The sequence below is a fragment of the Folsomia candida genome, unplaced genomic scaffold, assembly GCF_002217175.1.
Source record: "Folsomia candida strain VU population unplaced genomic scaffold, ASM221717v1 Fcan01_Sc001, whole genome shotgun sequence".
Classification (NCBI taxonomy): Eukaryota; Metazoa; Arthropoda; class Collembola; order Entomobryomorpha; family Isotomidae; genus Folsomia; species Folsomia candida.
In genome coordinates this window covers 20,926,562-20,945,262 of record NW_019091193.1, presented here as the reverse complement: position 1 = coordinate 20,945,262, position 18,701 = coordinate 20,926,562, and the positions used below count along the sequence as shown (strand labels likewise).

The 18,701-nt window shown below is 37.8% G+C and overlaps 2 protein-coding genes and 1 non-coding gene across 4 annotated transcripts in view; 1 reads left to right on the top strand and 2 right to left on the bottom strand.

Annotated features, from left to right (window-relative positions):
• Positions 1-16,044, top strand: part of LOC110841691 (ras-GEF domain-containing family member 1B) — a 31,893-nt gene extending 15,849 nt beyond the window's left edge. For both annotated transcript variants that reach the window (XM_035846990.1, XM_022087380.2), the window contains exons 5-16: positions 4,929-5,028; positions 5,108-5,175; positions 5,485-5,607; positions 7,069-7,176; positions 7,464-7,745; positions 14,765-14,812; positions 14,893-14,988; positions 15,084-15,132; positions 15,205-15,245; positions 15,324-15,445; positions 15,529-15,683; positions 15,779-16,044. In XM_035846990.1, the coding sequence (XP_035702883.1) occupies positions 4,929-5,028; positions 5,108-5,175; positions 5,485-5,607; positions 7,069-7,176; positions 7,464-7,745; positions 14,765-14,812; positions 14,893-14,988; positions 15,084-15,132; positions 15,205-15,245; positions 15,324-15,445; positions 15,529-15,683; positions 15,779-15,924 (1,338 nt within the window). In that variant the 3' untranslated portion in view covers positions 15,925-16,044. The remainder of the gene's footprint in view (positions 1-4,928; positions 5,029-5,107; positions 5,176-5,484; positions 5,608-7,068; positions 7,177-7,463; positions 7,746-14,764; positions 14,813-14,892; positions 14,989-15,083; positions 15,133-15,204; positions 15,246-15,323; positions 15,446-15,528; positions 15,684-15,778) is intronic.
• Positions 8,956-9,425, bottom strand: LOC110844038. Its single transcript, XR_004833806.1, has 2 exons — positions 9,308-9,425; positions 8,956-9,210 (listed from the first exon to the last, which is right to left on the bottom strand). It is a non-coding gene; the product is annotated as an uncharacterized LOC110844038 (transcript).
• A 134-nt stretch (positions 16,045-16,178) lies between the features above and the next one.
• LOC118434160 lies at positions 16,179-18,612 on the bottom strand. The gene is made up of 5 exons (XM_035846994.1): positions 17,883-18,612; positions 17,208-17,795; positions 16,749-17,132; positions 16,514-16,672; positions 16,179-16,430 (listed from the first exon to the last, which is right to left on the bottom strand). The coding sequence occupies exons 2-5, from the start codon at positions 17,421-17,423 to the stop codon at positions 16,269-16,271; spliced, it is 921 nt and encodes a 306-aa protein (XP_035702887.1). The 5' UTR covers positions 17,424-17,795; positions 17,883-18,612; the 3' UTR covers positions 16,179-16,268.
• Positions 18,613-18,701: the final 89 nt, after the last annotated feature.

The window sequence follows — 18,701 nt, the reverse complement described above, 5'->3', positions numbered from 1 at the left end:
AGGATGATTTTACACTGTCACAAGCACACCGGACAAGGAACTACACACACATCCATAACAGCGCCCCCGTTTCGTTGTCACTACACGGACATGTTATATGTTTTCTGGGTAAGCTGATCCAGATAGAGCAAAATGTCACCGACAGGAGAAAACGACATTTTAAAAATGACAGGAGAGAAGATGGGATACGGTCTTCCTGAGTGGCTTGCTACCAACAATACCATTCGTGTGCTAGTTCCTGATTCAGTGCACAATGTGCTTTTACATGCCACGACAAAAAGAAAGTCTGCAACAGTTTTAGAACTCTATTCTGTTTAACAAATCGTGAAGCACATCCATCTAATGCTGTTGGTGGCAGAATGCCCCTTGTGCAGTAAAAAATATTGGAAAAAGTGTAAACTGCTCGTGTTTTGTTCCTGTATAAATTGTCAACTGTTGGAACGACAAGAGTCACACGGGCTTAGAACATCCAGCTTATTGAAGCCGTCCTAGTGAATGAATCACTTTACGAATTCCACATTTGATGTCTACCGCCTACGTTATTGCTTTTTTTGAAAGTCGATCAAATCTATTCAAACGTCTCTTTCTTCAAAGCCGTGTTACTTTACGTGTCATCTATGTCTTTCCATGAGTTGATTTGTCACACTTGCAGGCCGTGGATGGATGGCGACAAATAAAACTGGTGATAGTAAAGGAACTTCAGCAGGGGATGCCCAAATTGAAAATCTGCATATCTCGTGCTTTCCAAAATTTTCACTAGCTTTTGACTCCAAATTTTATAGGTAGCCAACTAAAATCGAAATTGCCTATGGCGGAGGTGTGCATACAGTATATCGAGGGCCAAGATAAGTAATGGATGGATATCCCTCAGAATTTCTTGTCGGTACAAATTCCATGTCTGTAGGTTTGAGCAAATCCTTGTTTTGAGCCAAAATGCTCGAAAAAGTTTGAGTGAAGTTGGTTGGGTTGCAGCCAGTTTCGACTAGAAAGTTCATCCACATCTTTTTTTTTCTTACCATCATCACCGACCAACCGATCAAGCTAGAATAATGTCAAAATTAGGATAGTTCTTTCACGAGAAAAGGATATGAGACATAACCTTGGAGGTCGTATGTGCTACGCAAAATCGATACGCATCGCACTCATCTTGGCAAATACTTGTGCAATTGAATTTGGTTCCCTACTGATGCCTCACATTTTTCCTTTCAATTCCAGTGTTTTATTCGCAAAGTCCGGCCAAAACATTTCCATTCTTCTCCTGAAGAAGGGTGGCCGGCTATAACGAGTTTCCGATATACGTTTTATAGATTAGATGGCAGCTACACCCAACCGGTAGGAGCATTATGAAGTGATTAATGCCAACGACAAAAGCACAAATGTAGGACACCCAGGTCCATTCTCAATGATAAAATAATTGGTCCCTATGCCTTCTGAGCTTGGCAAAACGACAAAAATACTTTTGTGTTTTGTCTTTGGGGTGTATGCAACGGTTTTTGTCTCCTTGCTGGAAGTAGCGTGGAAACTACAAGTGTCTATTTGTGTATACTTATTTGACGAATAAGCCTGATTGGTTAAAAATGAGTGAATTTGTTGTATAGTCTGATTAAGTGACGTCCGTGAAATTTGTCTTGGTATAAAATTATTTGATCCGAGCGAGCTCAATATATTTATGCGTTCTTTCTCTCAATAAAAACCTACATGGAAGCCTTTGGAGCTTTCTCCAGAGAAACTTGGCATTGTCCAGCGTAGCGAGCGTACATCAAAGTGGAATAATATAGGAATTTCTTTGGTTTCTATGCTGGAATGGTGACCGTGTCATGTCGAACGTCCACCCATTGTCCAATTCCATTGGGAAATCCGTTCTTTATGGGATTTTATGTGTCCAAGTCTAATCTAATTCTATTTGGGAATGTTCGGCTTCATTCCGCACTACTTCATTCCCAAATACACAAGACGTCACTTTCTTTCTGTTTACGCATGTTTGACGGAATTAAATAAAAATTACGTCAACTGTTCAATCTATTTATACGTAGATGTGACATTCAAGATGTGGCCAAGGTTGATCTAGCTTATGCCAAAAATATAAAATTTTTGCAGATGTGTCGTATCGCTCGAGTTCGTACCCTGAGTGGCAGTTTAAATTCCAGATCTCCCAAAGTATAGACGTCAAAGTGAACGCTTGTATGTATAACGTATTTGTAATCACTTAAAATCATGCTGTGAGTGTAAAAAAAATGAAGTTTATGCTTATTTTTTTCTGATGGGTACTATTTAGGATGAAATAGTTATGTATATTTGTATTTACACCTCACGTTGTTTCTGAATATATAATACTTTAATCTGTGAATAACAAGAGTTTTTGAACTCTTACATAATCAACAGATTGAACTTTATGCTTGATGGAATGGATCAGCATCAAAGAAACAAATTTATCCATCCGAAATCTTCGATGGGGAACACAGCTTGAGAAGAAGATGGTCGAATATATTCTACCAAATTGGTCTACGGTGATGAATTAGGAGGCTTAAATTTATTCCTCCCAAGCGAGGTCAACTATTTTGGACGTAAAGAAGATAGACTAACTGACTATATATTTTTCTCTCCCATAAATTTCAGAAGGTTCTCTGTGCTGCTGAAAGTTACACTTGCATACTTTATCTGAACGAATGGCACCACTTTATTTTTTGTTAGGAATTTAATTAAGCCAAACTCGATACTTTTTGCAGAAACACGTTTTACTACTTGAGTTTAATAAATAAGTGCAAGTTTATGAATTCAAGTTCCTCCTTTCAACAAGAATAATGTATCCCAACTTTCAATCAATTCTACATTCGCATAATTGAATTGAATCTTTTTTCCTCCTTCTACCATTCCATTCCTTCTTCTTTTTCTACACTTTCAGACGATCGTTTCTTCGGTTCAATTCTTGTGGAATAAACTCAAACTGCATCATAGCTCGTAGGAAATGGTGTACGATTTCATTTTTAGTGAGGATGATATGCATATATGTACTTATGCAGTAATAAATATCCATCTACAGCTCACGCAACGTCCGCATCTACCTATTCACTGAAGAGGGAAATATTTATCTGAACCATTTCTATTTTCTTTGCAGACTAGAAATGGAACAAGTTATTCTCCAATTTCAAATTTCCAAAAGATTCCGACCGTCCCAACTTTAAATCCGCTTATGCATACTTCAATTCCTTGCATGACACATTCCACGAGCAGCAGCGCCATACAAACTTTGGGCACGCATGCATGAATGCATGAACAATACTAAGAGATAGAATTTCCAAACATAATTTTGACCAACTCTGGATCTTCCGAGACTTGAGATATTTTTACATGAAACAATGAAAATGTGCTAGTTCGAGACAAGAATATGGACAGAGTGGAAGCAGGCATATTGAATTTTCTTTATTTGGATTTTCCATGTATGTGTCATCCTCATGCCAAGTTCCGCTATGAACTAAAAGGATCAATTTTGTTTCTTTATCGGGAATTCGTAGACAGGTCCAAGTCCATATTTCGTACTTAGGATTTCACCATTTCCGAAGCGAATGAAAGTGGTTGATGTTCTTTTCTCTCCCAGACGCCCTACAGTGTGAATCAAGCTCGGTGAGAAAATGCTAAACATCATTCCGACAAGGCAGGAGAGAGGAAAAGTCTTCTCCAATAAAACCAAAAGTAGAATAAAGTCATAAGAAAGAAGCAGCATATCAAATCAACCATGTAGTGCAAATATGGCTGACTTGTCAGATGAAAAGTAAAAGTAAGTAAGTTGCAAGGTTGAGTGATCTCCTTGAGACGATACCCTCAGAAATTCCAAAGGTCTGTTTTCCCCGATACAATCCCATCTTCTCGGCAATATTTTGTGTACTTATAATCATTTTTGTTTCTTCAGAGTGAAGCTCGCAATGGCAGTTTGTTTCAGCACTCTCAGCCAAGTTCAGTTTCTCTTATTGCCAAAGTTCTCCAATTGAAATATTCAGAGAGATGGTTTGTGTGAGGCATAGTTTTTGAAGCAAATCGAGTAATCGACATGCAAAATAAATATAGGCACATAATCCAAACACTAATCTAAAAGCATTCTCTAACGTAATTACATTTCAGTTTAGAATTTTCATGTTCTGGCTTTCATTCAGGTCTCTAGAAAAAATAGAGAGATTACTCCACCTAAATATTATATCTTCGAAATTACACGGCACACGTACTTGGAGAGTGGTTGAGCATTGGCGTAAACGGCATCTTGAGTAGAAAGAAAGTAAAGATGTTCCACTTTGTGAGAAATTCTCAAATGGACAAAGTTTTTGTGTGGAAGCTTTCGTTTTTTTGTTTTTACTCCAGTTGTACGCATTTTGCCAATATTCATGTGAAAAAGTCGAGTGCTTTATCCATTCCAATCGAAAACACCCACGAGCACAAACAAGTGTACTACTCACCCACTCGTTCACTTTATGCGAAACATCACATCAACTCCTATTTCCGAACAAAAGCACCAACAGAGTTCACGTACTCCACTTTTCACAAAAGCACAAGGGGGGAAAGACGAGTTCTGAAATAGGCCGTACATAAGTAAGCGGAATCGCTAAATGGTGTGGAAGGGAATTGAGAGTTTTGCAACAAGGCCCCTCTGAGAATTTGCATGAGACTCGCTGGTAGGAAGTCTCTATAACCTTTCGTACAATGTGGCTAATATTCTACATCTTCACGACCAGAATAAAACTGCACATATCGTCCTTCCTTCCTGCTTCTTCATATCTTGTCCCTGTAAAAAGAGCAACTGATAACATGCAAATGATGCTGTATGAGAAGAATTGGATGCACATATTTTTCTTCCATGTGCATATTCTCTTATCGTTCATTTGCAATTGTACATATTTGCATTCCGAATAAAATTGAATCAATTGTTGCTGATCTTCTAGGACGGTGACCTACAAGTGGACGAGTTGAATTTACGGAAAGATCGACTCCATCAGCTCGCTCGCTTTGTCCGATTCTGGACAGAATTACTCCCCCAAGATTGTAAGCGTCTGTTTGTACTCGTATAGCATCATTTTTGATACGATGTAATGCTCTTCGTGTTTTTTCCACTATTTTCCAGTCTCAGATGATCGACTAATGCAGTACGTCCGTACCCTAACTCGTGTTTGCATGGATGAAGAGTCGGAGGTAATTATTCTATATGGGATGAAGTCTGCCCATTGTTTCCTCTACAGCCTGGCTTTGTTTTACTGCTTCCCGGGCACAATACGCAGCCAGAGCCTACGTATCTACTTATATTATAGGACTGGGGATAAATATTTAAAATTTTATGAGCGGAAATGTAACGCAATTTCTCTTTTATGGGATGGAAAGTTGTAGAATTTGAATGTGCTTCGATATAATTGCAATTTTATTGTGGATGAGTTTACGCGTCCTAAATACGAAGGATGTGTGGTCTTGATATGCAGTACAGGTTTCTCTTTATGTACGATGCAGGTGCGTGAGGAGGTTTCCACTCTTTGGACGAATCTCGTCTCAAAACTAACCGCCTTGGAAGCCTTTGAAACAACGTTACGAAGATACAAGACTGAATCCTTAATTGGAGAACCGATTGCAGCGGTACAGCCCCGACAGTCGTAACGGCATAATAAATACACACTCAGCATAGCATGGATAAATTTATTATGGATACTTACGTAGTGAAGCCTTCTGACAATTGCGCCTGTTTTAATTTAATTTCATGCCCATTCTTGTTGCATTCTTGATCTTGTTTGCAACATGGGCGTTACAGTTTAAACCAAATTAAGGTTTCAGGACAGTGTGCAAAGATAATGCAACGGCGGATTAATTGGCCGTAACGAATTATCTTTCCACTCGGATTTGAAAGGTTGGGTAATTTATTTAAGATGGGAAATGCATGCGTGAGATGGTAATGAGATTCTTTAGTTTCTTCACGACTGCATTAAGTCCTTATTCTTTCGTCCTGTGCAACTAATCACACAGGTTCAGCAGGGAAAGTGTACATTTATTGGACATTGCTGGGTTTAAACTCGACTAAATTTAAATAAACTTTTCCTCACTGCGTGTAAAAGAGAATACAAAGTTGAAGAGAGCCATGACCATAAAACTGAACGTGGAAAAGTGGTCGTGAATCGAAAGGGAAACAAGTAAGCAGAGGAAGACCAGCCGGAATTACTGCACTGTTACTGCAGAAAGCCGCACCATGATCACTTTCACTCAACTCATGTACTAAACCTAACGCTGCCAAAGTGCACATGAGAGAAAGAGCTGTGGCAACTAAGGACGGCTGTGAAAATGATATAATGGTCTCGTATCGTTACTTTATATTGTATGCCATCGTGTGGTGGGTATGGATGATGAGCAAGCAACTTTCTCCATCGAAACTAGAGCCTGACGCCGCCAACTTGAGGCAGATTTTTAAGCGCCGATTTTAAGAAATTTTCGAAACTACTTTATTTCTCATTCGAACCCGTTAATTATTAGTTCATTCCAAGAATAACCAATGCATAGAAGTTTATTTTTAAAATTCATGTCAAAAACTTTCGAATTTTCGATCAGGTCATTCTATTTATTTTATTGGGTAACATTTCTTAACGCCGCGAAGTATGTCGGCGTGGAGCTCTGTTTAAAATTCATCGTCAGTTCAACTTAGACATATTTGCATGCCATTCGGAATCGTGGTGATTCACGGAGTAATTCACTCTGAATGCAATGTTTATGCAGATCTACCTATCTATGCACGTGACTCAGTGATACACACATATTATACACGTGTAAATTGCATGACCTGTTTATTTGTTTATGCACCCTGGAATAGGAAATTGCAATAGGAAATAGTTAGAATTTTGGTAAGAAAATTGTCCACGGATCGGACTTGTTAGCTTCAGATATGTATGAACTGACGACTTTAATGGTTTTAATGCAAGTGGCTTTCCTCGTATCTCGTCGAACTTAAACTGGTTACTAGACATTGAATTATTTCCCAATATTGGTTTTGGCATATTTTTATGGATATAAATTGTGAGTGTGAATGATGATTGTCGATTTGTTCCCTTCCAGCCTTCTGTGATTACTATATCCCCAAGTCCACTGGTTCTAGCTCAACAACTGACCCTCGTCGAATTGGAGCACTTTTCTTTCCTTGGAGCACAAGAATTGGTCGCTCAGGTTGGTCAAAGCCTTTTATTTACAAGTGTATAGGTAATAAATCATTAAGAAATATTTTCTTCTTGCGAGAACTAAATGTTCTTCCAAATACCAAATTGTTTGGGGTTACGTACATATGCTTTTGACGGATTTGCAAGAGCAGTCCGCCTGTGCAAACACAACTACAACGATAATTTTGGGCATTTCTGCAAAACTGGGTTAACAGTATTGAGTTTTTGCTGGGGTGACTCAAAAGGGATTTTGTTGTGAATATTGTGATTTCTTAATACCGTTTTATTTCGTTCCAGTTACTCAGAAAGGATCGAAGCCGAAACAAAGACTATTCCAAAACGAATGGGTCCGTGCCTTACTCCAGAACATTATCAGGACGATGTTCTACAATTGGGACGGCCTACCAGGAGAAGAACATCCAAGAGAAAGTACAACTCCGGGACAAGTGTTGTGGGGATGCAGTCGCCTCTTCGGGAAATACTCAAAGGATGGAGGCAGAGACATTCACTCGAAATTTGGATAGTTTTATCTCTTGGTTTCGACGCCTCGCAATGTACGTCTGCACCGAAATTTGTAAGGTCGGTGTATAATCTATTGTTGTTGGTAAGGGTGTCAGAGTAATTGTACACATAAGGTCGTTCATGTGACTCAAAGAGAAGTGCCGATGCTTTGTGGCATCGAACTAGTGAAAGTTGTCTTGTCTCCAAACAAATTACAAAGCAATACATCACGCAGCATTACACAAATTGAGAGAAAGCTAAATAATTGCACAAACTTTCACCTACATTAATACTTATTTGCCTCAGTTTTGGCATTTAATAAAAGATGTAGCACGATTCAGACACCAAAGTACAAGTCAAATAACTCGTTATACAAAAATATTATTCGGCTTACTCGAAATTTATAGTAGAAATTTTGCAGGCTACTTAAAAATTACACCTAAAAATTACAGGCAATCATGATGTCTGCCGTTTATCTAAAGTCTTAACAAAATTCCAGTTGTCTCCCGATTTTTCAAACATTCTAGGACGCCAGGTTGATTTGCCTTCTTCCCGCTCCTTTGCATCTAATCTTTGGCGGTCTTCCACTGCCATTTTCGCCTTAGACGCACCTTCGACATCATTGAACCTAAATTTGTCGAATTTTAGCTTTATTATAACGTGAATTTTGTAAAAACTAAAATACTAAAATGTTCAAGCTTGATCGTATAAACATCTTTCACATAACTTGAAAACTTACTTTAGCGCTTTTGTCACATGTTTCCACAAACGTCTTGACTCGTAAGGTTCTTGTTGAGCTATCGGTTTTGTCTTTTTGGTCTGAATTTTCAAACTATTTACGTCCACAAATCCACGTTCGGTTCTACCATCAGCCCACTTTCCAGACATCACCCCGTTCCATTCACCATCAACAACCAGAAAAGGCTTCTTCTTTTCTTCAGGGCCAAAAACTTGCGCATTTATCTTCGTTTAAAAGAGTGATGCAGTACAAAAGTGAATTTAATCATGCAAAAAATATATTGCATTGTGTGACATGTAATTTACTTTGTTTCTTTCTCCACTGAAGAAAAGTTTTGTCATAAACTCCACCTTTGCATTATATCCCGTTTGGGCACACGAAATGGTAACGGGACCCCCGAGTTCCACCCAAGGAACTGTTAAAATGGAGCGAACATAACCATTTGGAAAATTAAGGACATAATCTTCTCGTGGTCCATTGAGCAAGGTCAGAGTGGCATGTCCAATATTTTGTACACCTGTACGGAAAATTAGAATTATTTCGTTGTTGTCATCATAAAATTCCAGAAACTTTGATTAATAAATGTCTACTAATTGATAGTCCGAGAAATTTTGATTTTGTCCAAATATGTGCGTTTAGGGATATTTTCTTTCGAGGATGCTCCGCATAAAAGGCAGAAATTGGAGGATGATGTGACACCTGAAATAGAATGAACGTAATGAGTTCCATATTCTGAGTAATGCATACATTACAAAATAAATCTGCTTGTTTTTGTCACTTGTTCACCGTAGAATACCAGCGCATCTGAAAATCAAGACCAGAAAAAGATAAGAATACTAACAGTTAAATAAATCATTCATAGATTACTTTGCAAAAATATGTGCAAGTTCATTTATTTTACTTGGATCGTCCACCCATGGGAAAAGTCCAGTTCCGTTAGCATGAGACGACGATGCATCAATTGTTAGCTGGGATTCACTCTCGGAATTTGTAGCCTTTACTTTAGACGGCTTATTAGTCGATTTTAACGACTCCTCGTATCCCTTTAAATGCCAGTAGCAGTGAAACGTCTCACCCAGAATGGGATTGTATGGTTTTTTAGCAACTTCTGAGCGACGCCCGGCGTGAAAAGCTCCGAGATACCATCTAGTACGTGCATAGTTGACATTTAGACCGTTAAGTAACCAATTATGTTCCGGGGTTTACTTATAAACGTAAGGATAAACGCATACCTTACAACTTCGACTATTCGATCCTTTGGAGTGGTAGCATCTCGTCGGCCTCATTTTAAATAACCCTAAGTGCAGTCTCGTCTCAATTTTAAATAACCCTAAGTGCAGTCTCATCATAATTTTAAATAGCCCTAAGTGCAGTCTCATCTAAATTTTAAATAGCCCTAAGTGCAGTCTCATCTTAATTTTAAATACCCCTAAGTGCAGTCTCATGTTAATTTTAAAAAGCCCTATGTGACATATAAAAGCGAGTAAAAACCCCTAACTGCAACTTAACTTTCAAATCATGCATAATTAATTAGTTGTGATAAACTACGGTATGTTTTTATAATTAGAACTTTTTTCTTGAATTTTTTGGTATGTAGATTAAGTGGCCGACCTTCTAATGCCAAATACATTGGAAATTGACATGGTCACCAATTTGTCAGTTTTTGACCCATTTTCAAAGTTTTGACCGTTTTCTAAGCCTCCTACATTTCTACGAAATATATATTTTCAGAATTTTCAAATACGACCACACCCCCTTGAAATGAGGGTCACAAGTTAAAAAACTATGTTAATTACTGAAATTGAGTTTCAAAGCGGCAAATTCTAATTGTATGGCGAAAAAATAAACCGACACCTAGGTCATCCTCCTCAAGGTTGAGGTGGTCACATGCCCCACCTCAGTGGGTGTGGCTCTCCGCCTCTTTTCGACTTTTATAAAAACATGGGTTGTGATATGTCACTTTTCTCACCTGGATGAGGAGATCCCCACGCAATAAATAAAATTCACGAACCACACCCCCAGTGGGTGTGGCTCTCGGCGACTTTTCGACTTTTGTCAAAACATGGGTTGTGATATGTCACCTTTCTCACCTGGATGAGGAGATCCCCACGCAATAATTAAAATTCACGAACCACACCCCCAGTGGGTGTGGCTCTCGGCGACTTTTCGACTTTTGTCATAACATGGGTTTTGATATGTCACTTTTCTCACCTGGATGAGGAGATCTCCCGGCAATAATTAAAATTCACGAACCACACCCCCAGTGGGCGTGGCTCGCGGTAAATTTCTGACTTTTGTCAAAACATGTGTTGTGACATGTCGTTTTTCTCAGAGCAATGAGGAGATCCTGATGCAAAAATTAAATTAAAATTCACAAACCACACCCCCAGTGGGTGTGGCTCTCGACGACTTTTTGATTTTTGTCGAAACATCGTTGGCCTAATTCTTAAAACCCCTAAAAGTGCAGTCTCATCTTAATTTTAAATACCCCTAAGTGAAACTTCTTCCTAATTTTAGAAATCCCTAAGTGTTGTTGCTCGTTAATTTTTAAAACCCCTAAGTGTATTCTCGCATTCATTTTAAAAAGCCCTATGTGAAAAATAAAAGCGAGTAAAAACCCCTAACTGTAATTCAGCTTTCAAATTATGCATAATTAATTAGTTGTGTTAAACTAATCAGAGTATCACACAGTATCATTATAAGTATTATGCAAAGCTTCACTCCTCAGTGATGCTTTGCATAATACTTTAAAAATCTAATTTGTAATCATAGAGTATCATACAGTGATAATGATACTGTCTGATACTCTGATTAGTTTAACACATGTCTTGACAAAAGTCGAAAAGTCGCCGAGAGCCACACCCACTGGGCGTGTGGGTTGTGAATTTTAATTATTGCATCGGAATGTCCTTATCGAGCTGCGAGAAATGACATATCACAACCCATGTATTGACAAAAGTCGAAAAGTCGCGGAGAGCCACACCCACTGGGGTGGGGCATGTGACCACCTCAACCTTGAGGAGGATGACCTATTTGTCGGTTTATTTCTTCGCCATACAATTAGAATTTGCCGCTTTGAAGCTCAATTTCATTAATTAACATAGTTTTTTAACTTCTGACCCTCATTTCAAGGGGGTGTGGTCGTATTTGAAAATTCTGAAAATATATATTTCGTAGAAATGTAGGAGGCTTAGAAAACGGTCAAAACTTTGAAAATGGGTCAAAAACTGACAAATTGGTGACCATGTCAATTTCCAATGTATTTGGCATTAGAAGGTCGGCCACTTAATCTACATACCAAAAAATTCAAGAAAAAAGTTCTAATTATAAAAAACATACCGTAGTTTATCACAACTAATTAATTATGCATGATTTGAAAGTTACGTTGCAGTTAGGGGTTTTTATATGTCACATAGGGCTATTTAAAATTTAGATGAAACTGCACTTAGGGGTATTTAAAATTAAGATGAGACTGCACTTAGGGCTATTTAAAATTTAGATGAGACTGCACTTAGGGCTATTTAAAATTATGATGAGACTGCACTTAGGGTTATTTAAAATTGAGACGAGACTGCACTTAGGGTTATTTAAAATTAGGCCGACGATCTGTTATGCCGACGAACATGTCTGGGTGTGCAAAAAAGTCTGCATACATCTCAAGCAATGATCGACGTTCTAGAATATAAGTTGGAAGAGTGATGCTCGTCAAGTCCATTCCAACTCGAAGTTGAGACCAAAGAAATGAAATGACGGATTTTTTCGGCTCTTCAGAGCCAATGTTTTGGTCGCTATTGTTGTCATCGTACAAGGCGTCCCAGTCAAAGCTGGCATTATTTAGAGAATTGGATGTGGGACGAACAACCAAGGCTTCTGTATTACTAGACAGCGAAGCTATCCCGGATTGTGTCGGGTCGGGTGACTCGTCAATTACAACAATGTTGGGGGAAGGTGCACCCACCGAATTTTTCTTTTGGTTCATGTTTTTCCTATAAATTCAGTCATAATGAAAAATTAGTCTGAATTACAGGGAATAAAAAATGTAGACTAGACAAATAAGTCTCATCACCAATTATTATTTTACTTTATTTCATAAATGTGCTTGTCAATAGAAATCTTTTATTTCACTTACTTTGACGAACAACACCCACACATGACAAAGCCGGCTCTTGAGTAGAATATTGTAATATTTATTGTTTGATTCCTAGTCGTTGTTAAAACTTAGAATTATCTCAGATAACATTATTGTTGATAGAACTCTAGCCAATTGATATCCATGCAACGTTGCCAATATTATTTGACACTTTATCATTCTATACATGTTGCGACAAATGAATTGTTTCCAACACAAATTTTCATTTTTGAAGAAATTAAATTTTAATTATTATGTACTGATAAAATGGTGTGAGTGGACCGTTGTTAAGTTGGAGGATTGAGATGACCCCCTAGGTCAAATCTGGACCAAGTGATCTCACACCCTCCGGTGGGGTGTCAATCGATCGGTCTAGATAATACGATCAGTTTGGTATATTATAAAATTTTGTGAGATAAGAATTGGCTTCGAAATTCCTGAAAAACTTATATTTTGGAGATATTCTTCAAAATAAACATTTTAATTTTCGAAATAGTACACTCGAGATTTTTAGCTTAAAAAATCAAGCTAAAAATTAGGATGATTTCATCCTCAGGAATTAAGTCTCTTTGTCTGCCTATTCAAAAGTTATTCAAGGTTAAAGTCGTTGGGGCAAACCAAAGGACTTTTGCCCCAACGATTTAAAAAATGAAAATTTTCTAAAAAATAATCCATTTGTCGCAACCGTATGGGGCACCACCCCATAGAAACGATGTCAGTTAATCGTGCAACGTTGCCAATTATTTCATATCAAGGTAAATGTTCAAATAAGCCCCAGCGTTACTTGGATACCGTTATTATTATATGTACTTTCTGGGCGTGGTTTTATATTTCATAGATTCCTAAACGGGTGAAATTTTGTAAATCAAACATCTGTCACGACGCTGACGTTTATTTTTTAGCATTACACATATCACAAAAAGTAATTTCTTTCTTGGTGACAAACAGCTGAAAATTTAAGAATGCTCTTTGCCCATGGTTCACGCGAGCACATAAGTAAGCAACTCTGGTTGCAAACATTTTTTAATGGAATGTAATATTAGTCCATATGCTAAAAATAGATAAATAATAGAATGAAAATGTGGTAAAACACAATGCAAAGCTGAGCAAGAATTCGGAAAAAATACAGAAAGTGGATTTTAATTCCATTGCTCTTTTTTCATTCTGTGCATGTAGGACGCTGCATGAGCAGAATGACAGAGCAGCAGCAGTGCTTATTTTTCACAAGCTAAATGTATAATCGGAAACAAGAAAGTAGAGAACAAGAAAGAGAAAATAAGAGTCGAGACAGTCAGAATGTAGACTTTCGTTGGTCGAGAAAGTGGAGAGGATTAAGTAATATTGTCTTCATGACGGATCGCCTTTCTTATATTTGCTTCCTTTCATTTCGACCTAATAAACTCACCTTGCTGTCAACTCTAGCATCAACATAAAAATAATCGTTCTTCTTCCATGTCCCATTATTATTATCCTTCCGCTACACGGCTGTCTCCACGAAAAAGCAGTGTGCATAATCCTACAGAAACATACTTTCTTCTTACGGCTACATAGTGCTACAACTACAGATGTGTACTTATGTAAGTAGATATGTACATACTACTACGATTCTGTTGTTTGTGACCTCATGCTCCATTTCATACCGCAAAACTTTCTCTTCCAAACATTGTTCAATCCGTTCCATACTCTTTTTTTACTCATAGTGCATAACAGGGTGCATCAAAGTAACAAATCCAGCAGTAGTAAAATACTTTCACTTTGGGAACTGGATGATAATTTTGTTCAGCTTTGGCGTTGGTCCTAAATCTTCAGCATATGTATTTTGTTTTGGGGGATGAATAAAATATGATACGGTTTCATGAGATGATAAGGATGGTCGCGTAACGTAACCACAATCAAATAAATACAAGAGAACAACTGAATAGCTCACGTAAGATGAGAAGACACACAGATCCGTGTGGAATTTCATTTCAATTTACATTTTAAATTCAAATCGTACTAGAACCTAAGAACTGGTACGGGTGGGCATGGCTAAAATATAGCTAAGAAAAAAATATTTTGATACGATGGAGAAAATTGTTTACAAATTGATCATGCAGAACAACTCTTTTCTTGGTTTCTTTCATGTCTCGTCTTCCTTTGAACTTGACAACTCTTCGTTGTTGGTCGACTCCGACTGATGCCTTTGAAATCGAATCTTTGCTGACGAATCTTTTTTATTTGAACGAAAAGATGTCCAAGAAGAAATCCAGAGTTCGCGTTATCGAGTATTGGATCCAGGTTTGCAATAAATACAACTTGTTGGCATTCAAAGGGTTTCTGGTTAATATAATTTTTACCATTACATTTTGTTTTGAAAGGTTGGGAAAGAATGCTTCAAAATTAGGAATTTCAATTCCTTACTTGCCATTCTTGGCGGATTTAGCTGCGGACCAGTTTCGAGGTTAAAGAAGACGGTAAGCATAATAACGTATTATTTGTGGAATTACTAATATAAATATTTACCTATTATTCACCACTTTACTTTACATTTCGATTTCCTACATTGTAGTGGAGCAAGGTAAATTGTGCAGACCTTATCGAACTTCAAACCGCTATGGGTAAGGATATGTATAATAAACGCTGACTCCTGATACGAGTCACATCTTAATGGGTTTCATATTTTTGTTTAGATCCGAAAAATAATTTTTCTGCATATCGCACAATGTACAAGGTACTAATTAATCATTTCCTAATAAATAATTAAAAATTTGATTTATGAATGCCTAAGACTTTTTGACTTTTTATCCAGACTGCAATGTGGAACTCTCTCGCAATTCCACAAGGAGAAAGTCACAACTACAAAATACTGGTGCCATATTTTGCACTCTTGCTGCGTGATGTCTATAATCTAAACTCTATTTATCCTTCAAAGTATATGCTCCAATTCTCCAATTATAAATAAATATTTATTAAATAAAAAATATACGTGCTTATTTGGCATTATTTGTTTTCAGAATCAAATCCAATAATCACATCAACTTTGAAAAATATACAAGTATGACCAAACTCATTAAGGAAATAATGTCGTGGCAAAATGTCGAATGTCCGTTTACAAAAATTCCGTCAATTTTCAATTCCGTCCAAGCCTTGCCTGTCTACACAGAAGAAGGTACTAGTATGCACGCATAAATTGTGAAATGTCCCTCGATAAATAAAATGCGTCATATTTAACATATTTAATTGTTGAAAATATCCCATTTTCAGAAGTTACATGCGCCAGTTACGCATGTGAAGCTCCCGATAGTTCGGTCGAAAAGGAGCATTTCAACCGCCTGAAGAGGGACCAGGGTCAACGAATAGCTCCATTTTTGTCAAATAAAGGCAGTTCTCCAGCACATTATTTAATTTGATTTATTACGTTACATTAAATGTGTAATACATGTGCTCGTATAAACGTACACATATATTTATGTATAATAAGCCAAACAGGGTTTAGTTTTGTATTTCGAATAAAGTAACCAGAAACCGAATTTTTCACGGATTTGCGATATCCTCACACACATATCATACTCGGCGCAATGTACGAAAATTATTTGGAATTTGTTAATATGAATTTATGTAAAGTGGTGGTGATCACAAATGTTGGGATCCATGCTGCGAAATTTTTAATGCTGCAAATTTGTTAAAATACTATTCGGACCAGAACATATTTATAATGACGAATTAAATGCACATGTTTAATTATAATTCGTAGTTATCCAAATCTTGGCATTGGGAAAATGGGATCCTTTAATCCGTTGACAATTGTTTCGTTTGAAAGTATGCAAGACTTCGTCAGAGAGAGCAACTCTTGCTTGACATCTCCAACTTTGAACTGTATCAGAATGATGAAGTAGGTTGTGATTGCTCCCAATAACTGAAATTCAAAACAGACAAAGATGCATCCCATTTAACTCATTTAAATTCAAGGATACGTGTAAATTAAGTTAGCTCTATTACAGATGTAAGAAGACCTCGATCGATTGTAAAGTATCCAGCGGCAGATACTCGGACGGCAGAGCTGTCCAGTGCATTCAGAAACATTTGAATTTGCATCCCACACTCTGGCGACACTCTCGCGATGGACACTCTGTTGAGCATTCTTTTGGCTTGAAACACCTAAAAATAAATAATTCCCCATTTTTTAGTCACAAGTGCTGTTTTTCATAACTTACAAAATGTAATCAAGTCTTACGAAACAGTGAATTCTTTGTGCGAACAAAGACATCATAAACAGCTTTAACAGAAGAAATCCCTCAAGAATAGTGACAATAGCATAGTTGGAAACTGAATTATTATAATCCACGTAGAGGATGATGTAAGTATACAAAATTATTCCAACGGTTGAAAATAGATAATCACGAGCCAAGTGAGAACCAAAAAGCTGACTAATTTCACAGGAGAGAGCACCCATTTCCGTGTAAAGGAGCCGTAATTTTTCCAAATGTAAAGACAATTCTGCACCCCCAAAATCAATTTGAGGGCTTTTCTCGTTATTTTCTATTTCTTTCCCGTAATCCCAGTAACCGCTGCACGCACTGTACGACGGAGTCACTGCCTCCAACTTGGTTTCCATAAACTGCGAGCAATACCAATCAGATTAGACTCTTTTTTAGACGAAATGATGGATGATAAGGTTGAAATGGAAGCACACCTTGTTGAAGTGAAAGAGTCGGATTCGTAGAGCATGCAAAAAGAATATCAAAATGGCCGTTGGGATGAGAAGCGTCGTGCCAGCCAAGGTGATAATCGGTGCCATGATAATATCCGTGTAGCAAACACGTAGTCCTGCTCCACTGGGTTCCAAAATATAGAATCCGATGTATGCGCCAAGTGTCCCAAGGAAAATTATGACCAACCAAGCAAGCATCTTCCAGGCAAACCTCCTTAATTAAGAAAATGGTCATGCATATTATGTATTTGCCTAGAAAATCCCAGTAAAAGTAACCGACCGCTCGTCGCTGCGTCCATCGAATCTCAATATTTTGTCCAAATGAGTAAAATGGTCAATCAAGGCCAGCAGAGCTGCATTTGCAGTTGGGAAAGTTAACAAGGCCATGATTCCATGAGCCATGATGATATACACGACTGCTATGCTGACGTAAAAGTCTGTTGTGTCAGTGTCCCCATCGCTAGCAAGCCTTGCTAATGCAGACGGGGGTTTAATAGTGCACATCACTCCACCTCCAGCCATTACCGACATAATCATTCCAGAGTAGCAATAGTCAAGTATGTGTAGTATCTGCATGCATATGTCCATACGTATTTATTGAAAAAGTGCGAATATCTTGTAAAGATAAAAGAATGGAGAAATTAATCTGGAACTCACATTCATGCTGCTACTCTGTTTTAGTGGAACAAAGGACAAGTCGTAGCGTGGGAATAATCCAAAGACTTTTGCAAACATGGCCAACGGTTTGAAGGCTTGTCGAATTGAGTCGGGATCATAGCAATTTTCCTTGTTCGCCAAAGTGCAGACGTCGTACCCTTCTTCAACAATGCGGGCACTTCCTGCTCCCACCGCTGACTTTTTCCCAATTCCTAAGTGGGTAGAAAGCTTACCCTTTATGCGTTCCATAATTGTGACAGGAAGTAGAAATGATCTACGATGCGATGAAGAATAAATGTCGCAGTGTTCCCAACGACATTCAGAAATGAAATACATCCGAATCGTATGAAAAACTAACTAATTACTGAGCCATGCGGGTACCTATCTGTAATGGTCGTAATTGCGTTATCTGAGTATTTTTGAGTGTCGGGGTCGTCACCTAAATTGAGCGATTTTTCATGCTTTCTCTCACTGTCTCGCAAAGAAAACCAATAAGCATCAGGTTCATTTCTGCAAGGTTAACTAAACGTTTGCAAAATTATGTACCAAGTTGCATAAACCAGACGGGCAAATCACATTACGATTACAGAGGAAATATTGAATGAATCAAGCTGACTGTATTATGCATGTGCTTTTTGTGTGTCGATACTATCCCACCATTATAGTTTTACTACTAATTTTGATGTCGAAATATAGCCATATGGCTGAATAATGCGCATCACCGACTACACAAATGGGAAGAATGGATAGCCTTCTCTCCAATGATTGCATCATGCGTTGTCTAATTGTCTTCTGGCCATTATAAAATTTCGAATATCT